Source organism: Oryctolagus cuniculus, chromosome X (genome assembly GCF_964237555.1).
Source record: "Oryctolagus cuniculus chromosome X, mOryCun1.1, whole genome shotgun sequence".
NCBI lineage: Eukaryota > Metazoa > Chordata > Mammalia > Lagomorpha > Leporidae > Oryctolagus > Oryctolagus cuniculus.
This window is the reverse complement of record NC_091453.1, coordinates 69,227,465-69,247,816: the sequence shown is the minus strand read 5'-3', so window position 1 is coordinate 69,247,816 and position 20,352 is coordinate 69,227,465. Positions and strand designations below refer to the sequence as shown.

At 41.9% G+C, this 20,352-nt stretch overlaps 1 protein-coding gene across 3 annotated transcripts in view; it reads right to left on the bottom strand.

Moving 5' to 3' along the window:
* BRWD3 (bromodomain and WD repeat domain containing 3) overlaps nucleotides 1-7,118 on the bottom strand; it is a 132,691-nt gene extending 125,573 nt beyond the window's left edge. For 2 of the 3 annotated variants that reach the window (XM_051827378.2, XM_051827379.2), the window contains exons 1-4: nucleotides 6,864-7,118; nucleotides 6,678-6,736; nucleotides 6,446-6,475; nucleotides 5,971-6,030 (exon numbers count right to left, since the gene is read on the bottom strand). In XM_051827378.2, the coding sequence (XP_051683338.1) occupies nucleotides 5,971-6,030; nucleotides 6,446-6,475; nucleotides 6,678-6,736; nucleotides 6,864-6,894 (180 nt within the window). In that variant the 5' untranslated portion in view covers nucleotides 6,895-7,118. The remainder of the gene's footprint in view (nucleotides 1-5,970; nucleotides 6,031-6,445; nucleotides 6,476-6,677; nucleotides 6,737-6,863) is intronic. The other variant, XM_070066568.1, reaches the window with a different exon arrangement.
* Between the last annotated feature and the right edge of the window lie 13,234 nt (nucleotides 7,119-20,352).

Below are 20,352 nucleotides of genomic sequence, written 5' to 3'. Positions count from 1 at the left end.
GAAGATCTCTCTCTTTCTGCCTGTTAACTCTTTCAAATAAATAAAATAAATCTTTAAAAAAAAAGAATTCCTGCAATATGACATCAGACAGACTCAACAGTATAACTCCCACCTATAAAAGAGTGAATACTCTATCAATGTCATACTGAATCATTTTTCTGGTATTTATAAAAATGCAAATAACAGTATCTTGTGGCATATGTTCATTTTTTTGTCTGAGTTAATATAGACATACTTCAAAACTTCATCTGGGGCTCAATTCTGAAGTTCATATTTCAAATAACTCCTTTTTATAGTATTGTTCAATATGCCCCTTGCCTTATAAAAATATTAATAAAATAGGGAGCCAATAATTACCTAGCTAAGAAAATAGCAATTCTGGGATCATAGTTCTCCAGATTACCCTGCTAGCCATTCAGCCTTTTTGTCTTAATTTTAAAATGTAGTAACCAATTTATTAGCACAGCATTTTAAAATTCACAAAATTCATTATTTCACACTTAACTTTCGGTATACACAATAACCTTGTAAAACAGGTGGGAATTTTCATTTTTTAAATGAGGAAATTGGAATCTCTAAGAGATTAAGTAACTTGCCCAGGGGTCACTTCAGCAAGTAAAGGTTGTCTTTTACAATAAATTTTAAGGTCTTTTCTACAGCCCACAAATTCCCACATGACAAATGTCAAACAAGGTCATCTATAAAATATGACGCAAACATTAAATCCCCTTTAGATTACTATTTTGTTCCTTACCAGTTAGTCAACATCAGAGGTAAACAAAAACACACAAACTAATCTTCAAATGTGACAAAGTTGATTTCAGGACAAAATTTTGTAAGGCAAATACACAGAATCCAAATCTTTAACTTCTCTAACAGCATCTCTCTTCGTGTTCATAACATTTTATTTGCACTATTTTTCCTGGGATTAATGATAAATCTCCAAAAGGCTTTTAATCATTGAAAGTATGTTTCTACAGCCCAAATGTGAAAACAGACAGGGATTAAACCCAGACAGCTAAAGACAGTTTGTTTCAGAGAGCAGGAGTATACCTGTGGATCAGGTAAAGCAGTAGTCAGGAATACTGGTTTCCAGATATTGACTGCTGTCTGCCATACCTATCAATTAGCATTATACGCACACTGCACAGCACTGGGGCTGAGCAGCATATGCATTTTGGTTTCCCATGATGCTTTCTGTTCTTCCTAGCTATGGCTGTGTGTCCACATGGCAGTTAATAAATCACACATGCTTAAACTGCTTTCACACTTAAAGATACAATAACTATAGCACCAGCACTCCAGGATAATTCTGCTATTCTAACAAACAATTTAAGGTATTACTAGTAATTGGAGAACAACAGCTAAATAAGGTTAAAAAAAAATACAGGTTAGTCCAGAATTCAAATATAGTAAAGTAGTTGGTGAAGATCAAAACAGAAAATGTTACACAGTGTTTAACTTGAATGTGTTATATGCAGATGCAAGTTCTTATATTAACATGTGATCGTAGATGCATATATTATTTGCAAAAACAGTAATGAAAATATAATCTTAATTTTTTTAAATTCCTTCAAGTTTTGGGTATATAAAATGAAGGTAACACAATCTACGTCATTCCAAATGTTAAGCATTAACAGGTGTTTTCAATTATATGGATGAAAAATGCTGAATAAAGGTAAAAATATATGCCACTCCTAAAGATAATTATGCCTTTGGTTCACTCTTAATCTTAAAATGACTCAAAATTCTTAAAACACGACTTTAAAAAGGTTTCTAAATCACTATTCAATATGTAAGTTTCTGATGTTAACAAAAACTGCTCAATTAAACACACACACAACACAACACCCTTAAATCACTGTCTGTCCTTCTCAATAAAGCTCCCAGGAGGAAGCAATACAACAGCCTCAATTCGAGAGGGTCCTCACAAAATAACATCAATAATTATTTAAAGAATTTACCTTAGGGTGAATTATAAAACCACATCTAATTCTATTACATTCTCAATAACCATCAACAAGGAAACAGAAAATAAAGAGAAATGCCAAGATCAAACTTCAGAAACAATTACCACAACTTCGAACTATTTTTCTCTATCATTTCTTAAAATTAATTTGGAATATTTTATTTTGAATATATTTAAAATCCTTAAAGTTCAACATAGACTGACAAACATTTCATGTTCAGACCTGGGTATGTCAACAGTCGCCTGCTAGCAGTGTTAACAACAAAAAAAGCACCTTCCCTGGGACTGATGCTATGGTGCAGTGGGTTAAACTGCAGCCTGGGACACTGGCATCCCATATGGGTGTCAGTTTAAGTCCTGCTACTCCACTTCCTGTCCAGCTCCCTGCTAATGCACCTGGGAAAGCAGCAGAAAACGCAACTCACATGAAGACTCAGCTGGAGTTCCAGGCTCCTGGCTTTTGGCCATTTGGGAAGTGAACCAGTGGATAGACGGTATCTCTATTTCTCTCTCTCTCTGCCTTTCAAATAAATAAATCTTACAAAAAAGCACCTTCCTTGTGTTCCAAAATATATTAAATCACATGTTCATGTTAAGAAAAAAGGAGGAGCTTCTAGAATATAAAATAACAGTGGTAATGAAGTGTTGAAAATATCCAACTTATCGTTACCTTAATATTCTGGATACATCAGGTTAAGCAGTACAGACAGTCAATTCAAATGAAAATTTGCTGACGAATGGAAAGGCAGGATTTTTGTTTCAAATATGCAGTATATATGGCTATGCAACACCAATTCACTATGTAGATATCTTGGTTCACAATCTTTTTATCTCTTCATTATGAATCTGTACTTTTCCTTTTCATATGCAGTAGGTCTTAAGTTTGCAGTATTACCATATAATTTAATATACCAGATACGTCAAAATTCTATTAGTTATTAATACTTTACCCTAAATTTCAGTCCCAAACATGTAGCTAAATCAAAGAACTCACTTTACATATAAATCCAGTTTTAAAAACAATCCCAAGAAAAAAATATTTCATCTCTCCTACAATGAAACCACTCAAAATGAGAGGTCAGATGTTAAAAGATTTTAATCAACAATACAACCGACAACTTTAGCACTCAGCTGAAAACTGCACACTCATTTCTCAGGCACTCCATTTCTTTTCCTTCTGTTCAAATTTTCATTCAACTTTGCCCCATCTTTCCTTACAAAGAAAGCCACAGGTAGAGAACAGACCTCTGACTTAAAAGAAGACCATGATATCAAAAGTAGTATCTCTTAAAAATCTGGATCTGAGTATGGAAAAATAAAGACCTGAGAACACATTATAAAAATTAAATGAAAAATAAGGATATACTACTTATCTAAACAACAGATAATCGTCAATAAAAGAAAATTCTCTGTGTACGTAAAATTAGGAATATGTAAGGAAATGTACCTATAAAAACAGAAAACAATAAAATGATAAAAGGTTTAAACTGAGTATATGTAAGGATATTCAAATAAATTAACAACTTAAAAAATAAAAGTGAAAAAGGGTAGTCAGCTCAACTAGAGGCTCTCCTCAACTATTAAAACCACCAAAAGATTAAAAGCAATTTAATATGTAAAAGTACTAGGAAAACATAAATAAAACAAAAGTCTAGTAAACTACATGTGTAGTGAGACTTAGCATTTTTAATTACTTCAAGATTATCACTGTCAAGTTTATTTTTTAAAAAAATATTTATTTTTGTATTTGAAAAGCAGAGTTACAGAGGCAGAGAGAAAGAGGTCTTCCATCTGCTGGTTCACTCCCCAGATGGCTGACATGGCTGGAGCTGCGCTGATCCGAAGCCGGGAGCTAGGAGCTTCTTCCGGGCCTCCCACGCAGGGGCAGAGGCCCAAGGATTTGAGCCATCTTCTACTGCTTTCCCAGGACATAGCAAAGCTGGGTCAGAAGTGGAGCAGCCGGGACTCCAACTGGCGCCCATACAAGATATCCATATGGGTGCAGGCACTGCAGGCGGCTACCCTACCCACTATGCCACAGAGCCAGACCCTGTCGAGTTACTTTAAAAAACTTCTGGGGATGGTATTGTGTGGCTCCAGCATCCCCCCCGGGCACAGGTGTGCCTCTGCCGGCTCCTCCACTTCTGATCCAGCTCTCAGCTAATGTGCCTGGGAAAGCAGCAGAAGATAGCCCAAGGACAAGGGGCCCCTGCACCCACGTGGGAGACCCGGAAGAAGCTCCTAGCTTCAGACCCACCCAGCTCCAGCCCTAGCGGCCATTTGGGGGGGTGGTGAGCCAGTGAATAGAGAATAGCTCTCTCTCTCTCTCTCTGTAACTCTGCTTTTCAAATAAATAAATCTCTAAAAAAAAAAAAAAAAAAAAAGAGCAAGCTACCAGGCATTCAGAAGTCTGTTGTAGGAAAGGGAACTATTTCTTTAAAAAACAACTTTTACCACTTGCTTAAAAATAGTCCACTTACAGACACACAATTGGTGTGAGAGGGACAAACATAAACAAAAACATGTCAATATACCTTAGTATTAAAACTCTACCTTCAATATCTTATAAGTCATTAACTGTTGAACTATATACTCATATGGGTAGCCACTATTGTTTTTTGCTTTTTGAGAAGGGATGGTACTTCGAGTCCAACAAAAAGTCCAACTGAAAATTAAATAATCTGGTAATTCGTGCAGTTTTTCAAAAACAACTTTTATCCACGTGAGAAAGTTACCATTAATAGTATAAATGGCCAAATGTACCCTTATCACAATCCTAATACCACTTTTTGTGATTTGAAAGACATAAGAAAAAAATTTAGCTGGCAGATTCCATAATAATTAACATGGCCTCACTGTTCTAATATGAGAAATACCAAAATGAACACCAGAGCAATTTAAATAGTCTTATTGCAAGGAAATCTGTAATCATCTTATATATCTTTAGAATACAGTATGCCCCTCCAACTTTCTTTAACTTTGTCCACTTTTCCTTCATTTGAAACTTATTTGAAGAAAAGATAGCTGAATTTAGATTTTTCTAACATCACCTCTTTCTCCTTTCATTACCCTCCAATTTGCTGCACCAGTGGCTAACACACGGGAACCTCCTCTCGCCAAAATAAAAAGGATCACCTTTTTTGTGTGTTAACGTTGAACAGAAGGTTCATTTATACTATGAATTATATTCGCAGCAGAACAGTGTAACCAATGCCTTTGGTTCTTTAAAAAAGTATATTTTAAAATACGTCCATTGTCTCCTGGTAAATCTAAAATCATGTTTCACCAGTTCTTCAAAAGGTCGTTATCTATAGTTTTTATTTGGCGAAAATGCATCTGTACAAATACGATTTGCCGGTGATTTAATGAGCTATTTTCTAAGATCTGAGATATACAACGAATATGCTTTTATTCAGTAGTGCAGTATCTAAGAGGCAAATTTTGGAATTCACTCGATGCGCCTTATTATTTTTAATTGTGTCGTTTTTTCCCAGTCCCGAGTCCGTCAACTCCCCTTCTGAGCCCCTGAGCACCCCCCCCCCAAAAAAAAGACCAAGCCTGGCCTCAGTTCCCGTATTTCAAGCCAGGACCAACCAGAAACCAGTTTTCTTCCACTAATCCGGAACTCCGGGCTGTTAGCAACGCTGTCATTGGCCAGCGTCAGTCCTTGGTACGTGCCCCAAGATAACCCCCTGGTTTCTCTCCCTTTCCCCCTACAATGGGCCTTCCCCGATGTTTGTAGCATATTCATAATCCAAAACACGGCACCTCTCAAAACCAACTCACATTCTTCAAAGTTTTCGGGTAGAAAGAAGGCAGGCCAAGAGGGGCAAGGTACCCTTTCTCCGACTCGCGGGGAGGGGGGGAAGGGGCAGTCGTTCTTCGGCTCAGCACGGAGCTCTAGAGCCTTGTTGGCTGAGGGGTCGGAGGTGGGTAGGGGTACAAGGTGGAGAGGGAGGGGAGAAAGAGTTCGATTAAGTTGAAATGAAAACTTTACTCACCAGATCCTCGAAGCTTCTTCGGTGCTCTTTCCCCTCCCAATCTAAGCGGCGCGGAATCAGCTGGGGGCCGGAGGAAAAGAAAGGGGGAGGGGGGCAAACGATGAAGGCGAAGCCACCGCTCCCCATCAAACCGATCCAGCTCGGGTCCCTGTCCTCGAGCCTTTGGCTTCTTTATTTCTTTTGGTCCAATAGCTACTGCCTCGGAGCTAGACGAGTGTGTGTTGGGGGGGAGGGGGAGGCCGAAGGGGAGGAAATCCTGAAAAACCGCCTCCCACAGGCATAAAGAGGGGGCGAGTTAAGCCCCCAGCGTCGTCCGCCCCTTTGGAAGGAAAAAGCCGGTTCACCCCGGTGACAACAGCTATGGGTGCCCAGTTCGAAGCCTCCCTCCTGGCCCGTGCCCTCCGCCCCGGACTTGCCCTCCCCTTCCTCCAGTCTCACCCAACCCTCCCCACCCCTTCCCGAAGGGGCTCAGTACCTGATGCTCCTCGAGCTCCTGCACTAGCACCTGAGCAAAAGGGAAACACGAATGAGGAGCAGCTCGGGCCATCAACCCATTCCTCCCTCCCCACTTCGAACCCAGACGCTGAGGGTAGGACTAGTCAAGGCCGGCCTTTCCCTCACCCTCAGCGGAACCGCTCACCCCGCTGCCTCGATTTCCCCTTCTGGGACCATTCCCCACTACTCCCAGAACGCCTTCTCCCCCTCACCTGAGCAGATTTGTTGCAGGGTCCGGACTGCAAGAACCTAGCGATCAGGTAATACAGCTCTGAGGAAGAGGGGGGGAAAAGAGGTTGAGAGGGAGGCAAAGAAGAGAAATAGAAGCTTTTTCAAAAGAAACTGACAGCCGTCGAGCTAAGCCCCCATCCCCTCAACCCTCAGACACAGCTACCCACCGGCTTCTATCTGAGTAGGTGCCGCCGCCATCCTTTTCCCGAGGGGATTTGGGGGCTTCGCTCCGGAGGGGCTGGCGGGGGTGGTTGGGGGCGCTGCCTCTATTGTAGTGGAGCCCCCATGCCCGGGAGTCCCGCCGCTTCCGCCGCACTCCTCGTCCCAGTTTCGGTCTCTCTCGGATTCATCGCATCACGTTTCGACCCATAGATATTCTAGCCCAAGAGCTGAGGAGGCGGAGGAGGAAGGAGAGCGAGAGAGAAGAGGAGGGAGGAGCCGAAGTGGCGGAGAGGTGGGCGGGGGCAAAGGAGGTGGAGAGAGGGGAGGGCAAAACCGGTGAGGAGCGCGCAGAGCCCGCTGTTCGCCGCTAGAGGCACTATACCAACCACCTGGCCTAGGCTCTCCAGAGGGCCTATGGTTGCTTAGCTACCGCTCCCGGAAGGAGGGGAGGTGCTAGCTGACGGCCGACGCTCTGGCAACCGCCGTAGAACTCTGTGGTGGCGTTCGCGTCGGTGTTTGCGAGCTCCGGAGTCACTTGCCCTTCCTGTGAGGGCAGTCGGGCCCTTTCCGGTCGAGGACCCTTCCCCCTAGGGGTAATCTTGAGGAATTTGTTAGGGATTGACTTTACCCGGCTGCTTTCCTGAGGGCACAGAGCGGTTTCGTTTGATTTTGTTTTTCTCTCACGCACGGAAAACAGGCCAGCCTCTGAATGATTTTACGATTGAGGAAGGAAAAGGCGCTCCAGTTGGTCGTCGCTTTTCTTTAAAATGATTTTTGTACCAAGTGAAAATGCTGTACTTACCAATCCAGAGTTTGAGGTTTATAGTATTACAGAAGAAAATCACTCAAAATGGCCCTCGATTCTGATAAATATTGCGTGAGAAATTTGTATTCAGCCATGAAGCACGTTTTCCCCTTTCTGAAAGTTTGACACATGCCCTATCTGTGCCATCCCACTAGGATAATTTTTCTATTGTGCTTTAATACTGTCAAAGTATTTTCCTTTAACCAAGGGCATATGCGAGTATATTATTGCATATCTCTATGCAATTAGTTTTCTACAGGTTCAAAAATCTATTTGTTTAATATATAACCCCAACTCTTAGCACAAAACACTGGCGTTCAGTATTTGGTTACTAAAATCTTCACTGATCAAAGGGTTTGTATAATAATTGACATGAATACAGTAACTGGATCTCTTTCCTTCCCTACTACCTTCCCTTAGCATCCTGTTCCCACCTGCATGCCTTGACCAAAAGAATTAAGCTGATACACTTAGATTAGAAATCCTATTTAAGTTGCAATGTATTATATACCTTGAAATATTCAAATCTGAAGATTCATCTTCTAAATTTAGTGCTGTATTGCTAGAAATTTGATTTCTTCACTCCACCATTGACCACAGTGGATCTACAATTCTGTTAAGCACCCATAAACTTAGCCTGGGATGATTAGTTCTCACTCTGGCCACTTTTCCTCCTCAGAAAGCAATAAACCATAGGAGATAATTGTGAGATGAAAGTTTTATTTTTTGTTGTCATGCTATGGTGTCTGACAATAAATACCATTAACTGAAAAAAATTAAATATTGAAAATATTTATGACCTGGACAACTCATTGCAAGCAGTTTAGGCAAGTACAAGACTGAGTAATAGTCCATGTAACTGTTAACATTTTTAGGCATTGCTATGCACTAAACGCTTTACCTGCTTTACCTCATTTATGCCTTTACAATGAGCCTAGGAGGAGGTTAGACGTTATCTCCATTTTACATATTATAAAAATGACAAATGAGGCTGGCACTTTTGATGCAGGCACCCCACATAGGCACACTGGCTCAAGTCCTGGCTGCTCCACTTCCAATCCACCTCCTTGCTAATGCACTTCAGAAAGCAACAGAAAATTGTCCAAGTACTTGTTCCCCTGCCACATTTGTGGAAGGCCCAGATGGCATTTACAGGCTCTTGGCTTTGGACTGGTCCGAGTTTCAACCATTTCGGGAGTGGACCACTGAATGGAAGTGCTCTCTCTCTCTCTCACTTTCAAATAAATAAATCTTTAAAAAATAATATGATTTCAAAACACACTCTGTGACCCTTATTCCTCACCCATAAAATGTGAATAATAAATAATACTGTACTGAGTTCACATCAATTGTTGTGAAAGTCATATGAGAATATATCCATATCCTATTTCAAAATTTATGCGGCACTGATCTATTATTTAAAAAACAAAAATCAAGGCCAGCGCTGTGGTGCAGCAGGCTAAGCCTCTGCCTGCAGCACCATCCCATATGGACGTCAGTTCAAGTCCCTGCTGCTCCACTTCCAATCCAGCTTTCAGCTGATGGCCTGGGAAAAGCAGCAAAGATGGCCAAAGTGCTTGGGTCCCTCCACCCACATGGGAGACCGGAAAAAAGCTCCTGGCTCCTGGCTTCTGGCTCCTGGCTCCTGGCTTCAGATCAGCCCAGCCCCAACCATTGCGGGCATTTGAGGAGTGAGCCAGCAAATGGAAGACCTCTCTCTCTCTCTCTCTCTCTCTCTCTCCCTCTCTCCCTCTCTCCCTCTCTCCCTCTCTCTCTCTGTAACTTTACCTCTCAAATGAATAAATAAAATCTTTTTTAAAAAAATCAAAGATCAGCTGGGGTGTTTAGATTTATTTATTTATTTTTAAAGACGTTTATTTTTTGAAAGGCAGATGAGAGAGAGAGATATCTTCCATCTGCTGGTTCACTCCCCAAATGGCTGTAGCAGCCAGGTCTGAGCCAAGGCAAAATCGGGAGCCAAGAACTCTGTTGTGGTCTCCCCACATGGGTGACAGGGGTTCAAGTACTTGGACCATCTTCTGCCTTCCCAGGCAAAATAGCAGGAAGCTGATTCAGAGGTGGAGTAACTGGGTCTCAAACTAGCACTCCAATACGGGATGCCAGCATTGCAAGCAGCAGTCTAATCCACTGGACAACATTTAGGGTAAAAATTATTAATAATAAGATGAAATTGCCTCTGTATATAAAGATAATTGAAAATGAATCTTGATGAAGAATGGGATGGGAGAGGGAGTGGGAGATGGGATGGTTGTGGGTGGGAGAGAGGTTATGGGGGGAAAGCCACTAATCCAAAAGTTGTACTTTCGAAATTTATATTTATTAAAGAAAACTTTAAAAAAGATGGAGTAGAGAAAACTCTAAAGAATGTAGGAATAGCGTATCTAGTATCTAATATTAGATATGATAGTCGTTATCTTTAGAACTGAGAGAACATCCTCTATCCATACTTCCCACCCAGTGTAAAGATCCAGACTGAGGACAGAGCCAGCAGAGACTTATGCAATAGCAAGAAAAATGCTGTGATGCCTTGCAGGCAGAACTTGCTGAAATGCCAGACTTGGGAAATTACTAGAACTCTGCCCTATGGAGCTTAGTAGACACCCACCCCTTGGAATCTGCCCTCTAGGATTGCGTGAGAAAGATGTTCACAGTGAGATATCTCACCAGAGGCACCCCACCACAAAACCACCAGAGGGAGGGTGCCAGGGGAAGCAGCCTAGGACTTCAGAGACTGTGCTTGGAGAGAACTACAATCGCAGGAGCAGCCTACCTAGTAAGCATGGCAGAAGAAGGAAGCAAAAACCTTTCTTCCCACACTGTCTTTCTAGTGCCTGCTGATGACAAAGCTTCTGAGTGCCAGCTAACAAAAGAAAAAATATGTAAATAGCCCAGATCCATTTTCACAATGCAGTCCATAAGGGTCAATTTGAAAATGATAACCACTTCCCTGCTGCTTCCTTGACTAGTGTAGATAAGAGGGAAGTTATTGAAATGTGTATGAGGGTACTTAGAAACTTTATGGAGGGGCCTGAGCTTTGGGATAGCAGGTAAAGCAATCGCCTGCAGTGCCCGCATTCCACGTGGGTGCCGGTTGGAGTCCCGGCTGCTCCACTTCCGATTCAGCTCTCTGCTGTGGCCTGGGAAAGCAGTAGAAGATGGCCCAAGAAACTGGGCCCCTGTACTCCCGGGGGAGATGCTCCTGGCTTCAGATTCGCACAGCTCCAGCCATTGCAGCCATCTGGGGAGTGAGCCGGTGGATGGAAGACCTCTCTCTGCCTCTGCCTTTCTGTAACTCTGCCTTTCAAGTACATAAATAAATATTTAAAAAAAAAAAAGCACTATATCACCCCTAACAATCATCTGCATATTTTAAAGAAAAGAAACTTTATGGAAATGCACATTATCTTTTAATTCCATTTTCCATGATTTTTTGACATTCCCTCTTTTTAAAAATATTTATTTATTTTTATTTTGAAGGGCAGAGTTAGAGGGAGAGACAGAGAGATCTTCCATGAGCTGGCTCACTCCTCAAATGGCAGCAAGGACCAGTCAGGCCAGTCCAAAACCAGGAACTAGGAGCCTGCCCCTGGCCCTCAACATGGGTGCAGGGGTCCAAGCACCTAGGCCATCCTCCACTGCTTTCCCATGCACACCAGCAGGGAGCTGTCTTGGAAGAGAGACTGCCAGTATCCAGCACCACAGGTGGTAACTTTACCTGCTACTCCACAGTACTGGCCTCAGCATCCCCTCTTGTGTTCACATAAATAAAATGTGTTTATTTGTTGTTGCTAATTAAGCAGGGCTGATGTTTTACAGTATTTTATAACAGAATCATCAGTCTTTTTTATTTTTTATTTTTTTTTGACAGGCAGATTTGATAGAGAGAGACAGAGAGAAAGGTCTTCCTTCCATTGGTTCACCCCCCAAATGGCCGCTACGGCCAGTGCGCTGCGCCGATCCAATCCGAAGCCAGGAGCCAGGTGCTTCCTCCTGGTCTCCCATGCAGTTGCAGGGCCCAAGGACTTGGGCCATCCTCCACTGCCTTCCTGGGCCACAGCAGAGAGCTGGACTGGAAGAGGAGCAACCGGGACAGAATCCCGTGCCCCGACTGGGACTAGAACCCAGGGTGCCGGCGTCGCAGGTGGAGGATTAGCCTAGTGAGCAGCGGCACCGGCCATCATCAGTCTTTTTTAAAAAAATATATTTATTTTTTAATTATTTGCAAAGGCAGAGTTACAGAGAGGAGAGACAGAGCAAGAGAGAGAGCACTTCTATCCCTGGTTCACTCCCCAAGTGGTTACAATAGCCAGGGCTGGGCCAAGCCAAAGTCAGGAACCAGGAGCTTAGCTTCTTCTGGGTCTCTTACATATGTGCAGGGGCCCAAGGATCTGGGCCATCTTCCACTGCTTTCTTAGGTGCATTACCTGCTATGCCAAGACACCAGCACCAGAATCACCAGTCATAACTGTGATGGCCAAAGTCTTAAATTAGGAAGACAGGGTAGATTTCCTAAAGAAAAAAATGAATTTGCATAGGAAAAAAACTGGAATGTTTATTCTGCAGATGTATTAGTTCCTGGGGCTGCCATAACAAATTATCATAAATTGCATATTCTAAACCAACAGAAATGTGTTCCTTCTTTCAGTTTGGAGAACAGAAATCCAAAATCAAGGTATTGCCAGAATAATGCACTCTCCAAAAGTTCTTTTTTTAAAAAGATTTATTTATTTTTATTTGAAAGAGTTACACAGAGAAAGGAGAGGCAGAGAGAGAGATAGAGGGAGAGAGAGAGGTTTTCCATCCGATAGTTCACTCCCCAATTGGCCGCCAAAGCCAGAGAAGCCAGGAGCTTCCTCCAGGTCTCCCACATGGGTGCAGGGTCCCAAGGACTTGGGCCATCTACTGCTTTCCCAGGCCATAGCAGAGAGCTGGATCAGAAGTGGAGCAGCCTTGTCTCCAACAGGCACCCATATGGGACGCCAGCGCTTCAGGCCAGGGCATTAACCCACTGCGCCAACCAGATTTCCAAAAGTGCCTTCTGGTACTCTTTGGTTTGTAGCAGCATACTCCTATGTCTGACTTCATCTTCACATGACTATCTACATTGTGTGTTCTGGATTAAGTGTTTCACTCCCTTTTCTTATAAGGACACCAATCATCTGACTTCAGGCCCACCCTAAATCAAGGAATAATCTGTCCTCCAGAATCTTAATTACATCTTCAAAGGCTATCTCCAATTAAAGTCATATTCGAAAGTACTGGGGTTTGAACATGGACATATTTTTGCGGGGTATACAATTCATTCCTCTAATTCATCCATTTATTTTATTCCAGTCTTTACAAATCACATTTTAATGGAATAATGGAATATCAATGTTGAAAATATAAATCTCCCTAGGAAGGCAAAAGAAAAGAATGCAGGAAATCTTGATATGAAATGACTAAGTGGTAAACAAGAAATAAGATTAATATAACAAACTATAAATAGTTTCTCTCTTTTCTCACCTCAGCTTCTTTAAGAAAACAAAATTATAGAAACTAATGATTAAAATAGTCTTGGGTTTAAAACATTGCATATATTATAATATGTTAACATATTTTAGCATATTGCATTGAGATAGTATGCATAATAATAATAGGCCAAAAAGAGGAAGGATGCAATAGGTACAATATACATAATAATAATAAAACCAAAAGGGAAGAGGAAATAGAGCTACACAGGAGTAATATTTTTTATATCTCAAAGGAAAAAAGTTAATAAAAGTGAAGCATATTCTGATAAGCCAAGATGTATATCATAGGGGCTGGCGCTGTGGCATAGCAGGTAAAGCCATCGCCTATAGTGCCAGCATCCCATATGGGCGCCGGTTCAAGACCTGGCTGCTCCACTTCCAATCCAACTCTCTGCTACGGCCTGGGAAAGCAGTAGAAGATAGCCCAAATCCTTGGGCCCCTGAACACACATGGGAGACCTGGAAGAAGCTCCTGGCTCCTGGCCCCTGGCTCCAGATAGGCCTAGTTCTAGCCATGGCCATTTGGGGAGTGAACCAGCAGAAGGAAGATAGATCTCTCTCTGCCTCTACCTCTGCTTCTCTGTAACTCTGCCTTTCAAATAAATCTTTAAAAAAAATTTTAAAAAGATGTATTTAGTAAGCTCTAGAGCAACCACTATGAAAATTTAACAATTCAGTAAAAATCCATTAAAAATTTCAGTAGCAAATATTTACCTAATATAAAAGAAAGCAAGAAAAGAGGAAAAGGAAAAAAAAGACAAAAAGTAAAATTAAAATAACAGATGTAAGTCCAACTACATTAACAATAAAATTGCATGTGGATGGAGACATAGCACTTCTGGCATGACAGCATTAGAAGTTTCTGGAGGCAACTCCCCAGTGAAACTAATGACAATTATAAAATATAAACAATAATCGAAAGTCTCTGGAAATAGTACTAATGGCATAAAACAAACGAAAAAAATTCAGAGAAATCTACTAACACTCTAAAAACAGTGAAAGTCTAAGGTATTTGAACCGAGACCATGTTCTCTCACCTAACCGCTAAGGGGCTGGTGTTGTGGTGCAATAGGTTAAGCTGGTGCCTGCAGTGTTTTGGCATCCCATATGAGCCTCTCTTCTAGTTCTGGCGGCTCCAATTCAGACCCGGGTCCCTGGGAAAGCAGCGGAAGATGGCCCAAGTGCTTGGGCCCCTGTACCCACTTGGGAGAAGCAGGCTCCTGGCTTTTGTATCACCCACTGTAGCCATTAGAGGAGTGAACCAGTGGATGGAATCTCTGATTCTCTGGAGCTCGCTCTATCTCTGACTCTACCTCTCTCTCTGTAACTCTGCCTTTCAAATAAATAAATAAAATCTTCTAAAAAATATCTGCCAAACCCAGTGTAGAGGGAAACTCCACTCCAGACTGAAACAGCTAAGAACACAGGATTCTCTTTCCCCACCCCCTCCCCACCAGTGCCCAGTTAGAGGGTTATCCCACCTGGGAGAGGTGGAACATCATCATATTTCTGATGCTTCCCCAAGTTACCTGGTGCTGAAGCTATGTTCTAGTCTAGTGCACCCAAGAAATAGGGACTTCCTTCTTCTATCCTGCCCTCATTGATGGGACAAAGCTAGATCTAAACTTATAAAACCATTAGAAGAAGAAAAAAGACATAAGAATTTTCATGATCTTAGATTTGACAATATTTTCCTAGATGTTGGGTTTGGCAATGGTTTCTTAGAAATGACAACAAAAGGGGCCAGTGCTGTGGCGTTGTGGGCTAAGCTTCTGCAGTGCCGGCATCCCATATGGGTGCTGTTTCGTGTCCTGGCTGCTCCACTTCCAATCTAGCTCTCTGCTATGGCCTGGGAAAGCAGTAAAAGATAGCCCGAGTCCTTGGGCCCCTGCACCTGCGTGGGAGATCCGGAGGAAGCTCCTGGCTCCTGGTTTCAGATCAGCTTAGCTCCGGCCATTGCGGCCATTTGGGGAGTGAACCAGCAGATGGAAGACCTTTCTCTCTGTCTCTCCCTTTTTCTGTCTGTAACTGTACTTCTCAGATAAATAAATCTTTTTTTAAAAAAGAAATGGCAACAAAAGGAAAAAAAATATGTAAGTTTGACTTTATCAAAATTAAAGGGGATGGCATTGTGGTGCAGCAGGTAAACCCACTGCCTGCAATGCCAGCATCCCATATGGGTACTGGTTGGTGTCCTAGCTGCTCCACTTCCAATCCAATTCTCTGCTAATGGCCTAGGAAAAGCAGTGAAAGATGGCCCAAGTGTTTGGGCCCCTGCCACCCATGTGGGATACCTGCATGAAGCTCCTGACTCCTGACATAGAAAGGCCTAGCTCAGACCTGATCATTGCAACCATCTGAGGAGTGAACCAGTGGATTCTCTCTCTCTCTCTCTCTCTCTCCCCCTTTCTCTCCCTCTTTATAGTTCTTTCAAATAAATAAGTAAATAAACTTTTTAAAAAATTAAAAACTTTTGTGCATTAAAGTGGAAAGAAAATAAAGTGGAAAGAAAATCTACATATTGGGAAAATATATCTGATAAAAGGAGCTCGTATCTGTAAAGAACATTAAGAACTGAAAAATAGGGGCCGACACCATGGCGCACTCGGTTAATCCTCCACCTGTGGCACCGGCATCCCATATGGGTGCCGGTTCTAGTCTTGTTTGCTCCTCTTCCAGTCCAGCTCTCTGCTGTAGCCTGGGAAAGCAGTGGAGGATGGCCCAGGTGCTTGGGCCCCTGCACCCGTGAAGGAGACCAGGGAGAAGCACCCGGCTCCTGGCTTCGGATCAGCACAGCTCCATCCGTTGCGGCCATTTGGGGAGTGAACCAATGGAAGGAAGACCTTTCTGTCTCTCTCACTGTCTGTAATTCTACCTGTCAAATAAATAAATAAATAAATAAAATCTTTTTTAAAAAAACCTTCTCTCAGTTGAGAGAAAATGTCTCTTTAAAAAAAAAAGAACTGAAAAATAAAAAGGGGAGTTACTCAATTAGAAAGTAAACAAAGTGTCTGAAAAAATCCTCAGCATCTGTAGTCAAAGGACTAAAGCCACTTCATAAACACTAGATAAGCCACTTCATAAACAGTAAGATGAATGCCATCAAATAGATGATAACGAGTGCTTTTGAGGATGTGGGTTAACTTAGAACTCTCAGAAACTGCTGATGGGAAAGTAAAATGATGCAACTGCTTCAGAGAACTCTGTGATAGTTCTTCAATAATTTAAATAAAGAATTAGCCAGTAATTCTACTCTTAGATATATACTCAAAAGAACTAAAAAACATATGTCCACCCAAGAAAATTCTATGTGAATATTCATAGCAACATTATTACAAATAGCCCAAAGTGAAAACAAGCCAAATGTCCATCAACTGATGAATGGATAAACAAAATGTAGTGTGTTCATACAATAACATATTTCTCCACAATTAAAAGCAGAGAAGTAGGGCCAGCATCATGGCAGAATAAGTTAAACCTTTGTGGGTTCACGTCCCATTTGCTTCACCCAGCTGGAATTCCGTGCTCCTGTCTTCGGCCCCATCCATTTTAGTCATTTGGGAAGTGAAGCAGCGATGGAAGAGCTTTCCCTTTCTCTCACCCTCTTTCTCTGTAACTCTGCCTTTCAAATATATAAATCTTTATAAAAATAAATAAAAGGGGAGAAGTACTGATACATACCACAAACACGGAAGAACCTTGGAAACATGACACTAAGTACAATAATCCATTCACAAAATGCCACATATTGTATGATTCTATATATATAACCAGTGTAGTTCATTTATTGAGGCAGAAAATAGTTTATTATTTGCCCAGGACTGGGAGACTTGGGGATAAATGAGGAGTAACTCTTGGGATATATGGTGTGGAGTCTTTGGGGTGGGTAATGAAATATTCTAAATTGATTATAATTATGGTTGCATAATTCTACGAATGCACTACAAATAATTGAATTGTATATTTTAAATAGGTGGAACATATATATTGAATTGTATCTCAATAAAACTTAAAATGAACAAATATCTAAATATGTGTATAAGAATATATTTGCTAAAGTATATTGGAGAAAGTGACTAGTAAGGGCAACAGGATGTGGCAAAGCATTTGGAATAGAATGATACTTTCATTAGTTTTAACACTCTAAATAATGACTGACTTGGGAAACTAATGATATGTCCTTTAAAGTAATGGTGAAATTAATAATTAAGAGGTATTACTTCTCTGTCTCTCCCTCTCTCTGTCTATAACTCTGACTCTCAATTAAATAAATAAGTCTGATTTTTAAAAAACAGGAGTTACTATCACTCTGCTATTCCCTGTTCTCTAGAGAACATTTTCTAGTTGTTTTCTAGGTTGGTCCAACAGTATAAACATATTTGCCCAGACATTCATCATCATACAAAATATGATGCAAAGACTATAATTGTTTTTTTTTAAAGATTTATTTATTTATTTGAAAGGCAGAGTTACACAGAGAGGACGAAGAGGCAGAGAGCGAGAGAGGTCTTCCATTCGCTGGTTCACTCTGACAACTGCTGGAGCTGTGCCGATCTGAAGCCAGGAGCTGGGAGCTTCTTCTGAGTCTCCCACGCGGGTTCAGGGGCCTAAGGATTTGGGCCATCTCCTACTGCTTTCCCAGGCCATAGCAGAGAGCTGGATTGGAAGTGGGGCAGCCAGGACTCAAATCGGTGCCATATGGGATGCTGGCACTGCAGGCGGCGGCTTTACCCACTACGCCACAGCACTGGCCCCGACTATAATTCTTTTTTTAAATTTATTTGTTTATTTGAAAGGCAAAATTACAGACAGGCAGAGGCAGAAAGAAAAAGAGAGAGGGAGAGAGGGAGAGAGAGCGAGGTATCTTTCATCCGCTGGTTCACTCCCCAAAAGGCCACAATAGCTGAAACTGCAAATCTGAAAGGAGCCAGGAGCTTCTTCTGGGTCTCCACGCAGGTGCAGGGACTCAAGGACTTGGACCATCCATCCTCCACTACTTTTTCAGGCCATAGCAGAAAGCTGGATGGGAAGTGGGGCAGCTGGGTCTCGAACCCGCGCCCATATGGGATGCTGGTACATCAGGCGGCAGCTCTACCTACTACAACACAGCGCCACCCCAAGACTGTGTAATTCTTATAATTTTGTTTTTCCCAACAGAAACAGTTTTGTTTGGGGGCATTTTTTTAAATTGGCCCTACTGAATAAAAATTGTTCAGTCTCTTGTTGCTATAATGATTTATAAGGGAGTATGGCAAGTTGAAATTTTTTTAAATAACATTTTAACTATTTTCTGTCATATATCCCTTTTTTCTCTAGACACACTGGATTTTGTTGCCCTCTAACATTTTACTACTTACAGTTCTATTTTTAAAACTTAATGGTAAATGAAGCTGAACGCCTTAAAATCAATCAACTGCTTCATGGACATTAACGTTACTATCACCCTATCTAACAAATCAAAAGATTGAAGACTCAAATGCCAGATGGGCACAGAGTAGCACTAGTGTAAAGAGATTATGTTCCCAAAATGGCTCTGCTCCTACGCATAAGCCTCCAGGGTGTTTCTGGAGACGAAACAAAGCACAGATTACTCACAAACTCATTCTCTTTTCTTTTTCTTAGGCCATTCCAAGCCTTTATGCTTTGGAAGTTAGGGACCCCATCCTATTCATATTTATAATAGAGGGATTTAAGGCAAACCTAATAGGAACTTTTCCTCTCCTTGCCCTCTCAGAAGTAAGCTACAGGGCATTTCTTTCTTTTTTTTAAGATTTATTTATTTATTTGAAAGGCAGAGTAATAGAGAAACAGGGACAGAGGCAGAGAGAGAGAGAGGCCTTCCATCTACTGGTTCACTCCCCAGATGGCCGCAACGGCTGGAGCTAAGCTGATCCAAGGCCAGGAGCTTCTTCTGGGTCTCCTATGCAGTTGCCAGGGCCCAAGAACTTGGGCCATCCTCTACTGCTTTCCCAGGCCATAGCAGAGAGCTGGATTGGAAGTGGAGCAGCCAGGACTCAAACTGCCACCCATATGAGATGCTGGCACTGCAGGCAGTGGCTTTACCCCTTATGCCACAGCGCTGGTGCTCATTTCTTTTTTCTTTCAAGGCATATTTTATTTATTTGAAAAGCAGAGTGACAGTGAGGATCTGGAGGAGAGACCTTTCATCCTCTTCTTTACTCCCCAAAATGGCTGCAATGACTGTGGCTGGGACAGGCTGAAGCCAGGATCTAGGAGTCTGGAACTCCATCCAGATTGTCTACCTGAGTGGCAGGGGCCCAAGTACTTGAGCCATCTTCCTCTGCTTTCCCAAGCACATTAAGAGGGAGCTGAGTCAGAAGTGAAGCAGCTGGAATTCGAACTAGTGCTTACATGAGATGTCAGGGTCACAGGCGGTAGCTTAACCCACAGCCCCCATAGTGAATTTCTTAAAACTAATCCTCCAAATAATCACCCTTTAGTGATATACTTTGAATTAGTTTCACTCAGAGATTATTCTCAACCCCTTTGGCTTTGTCAGATTTACCTTTTAACTTAATTCCTTTTCTACACTATGATACTGTTGTACTAAAAGCCTGTATTTACCTAATTCACTTTACAATACTGAGAACAAGTCAGAATATTGAGTGAAGTATGCTATCATGTTTGCCTTCTCCAAACATGGACGTTTTAGAGAATTAAAGTAATGCTGTTTGTGCCACTTGCCTTCACCCTTCCACTAGAAGATATTGGAGTTGGAAGGATATATATAATTGTTGTATTTTTTTACATCAACCTGTGCTCTTTGCCTCCATTCTCTCTTATATACCTTTCATTGTTGCTTCAAAAGATAATAGCATGGAATGGCATTTTGGCACAGTGGGTTAAGCCACTGCCTGCAGGGCCAGCATCTTATATGAGCACCTGTTTAAGTCCTGCCTGCTCCACTTCTGATCTAACCCTTTGCTAATTACCTGGGAAAACAACAGAAGATGGTCCAAGTGCTTAGGTGCCTGCCACACATGTGGAAGACCCTGATGGAGTTCCTAGCTCCTGGCTTCAGCCTGGCCCAGCTCTGGCTTTTGCAGCCATTTAGAGAGTGAACTGGTGGATGAAATACCTCTCTTTCTTTTTATCTCTTCCTCTCACTGTAATTCTACCTTTCAAGTAGATAAA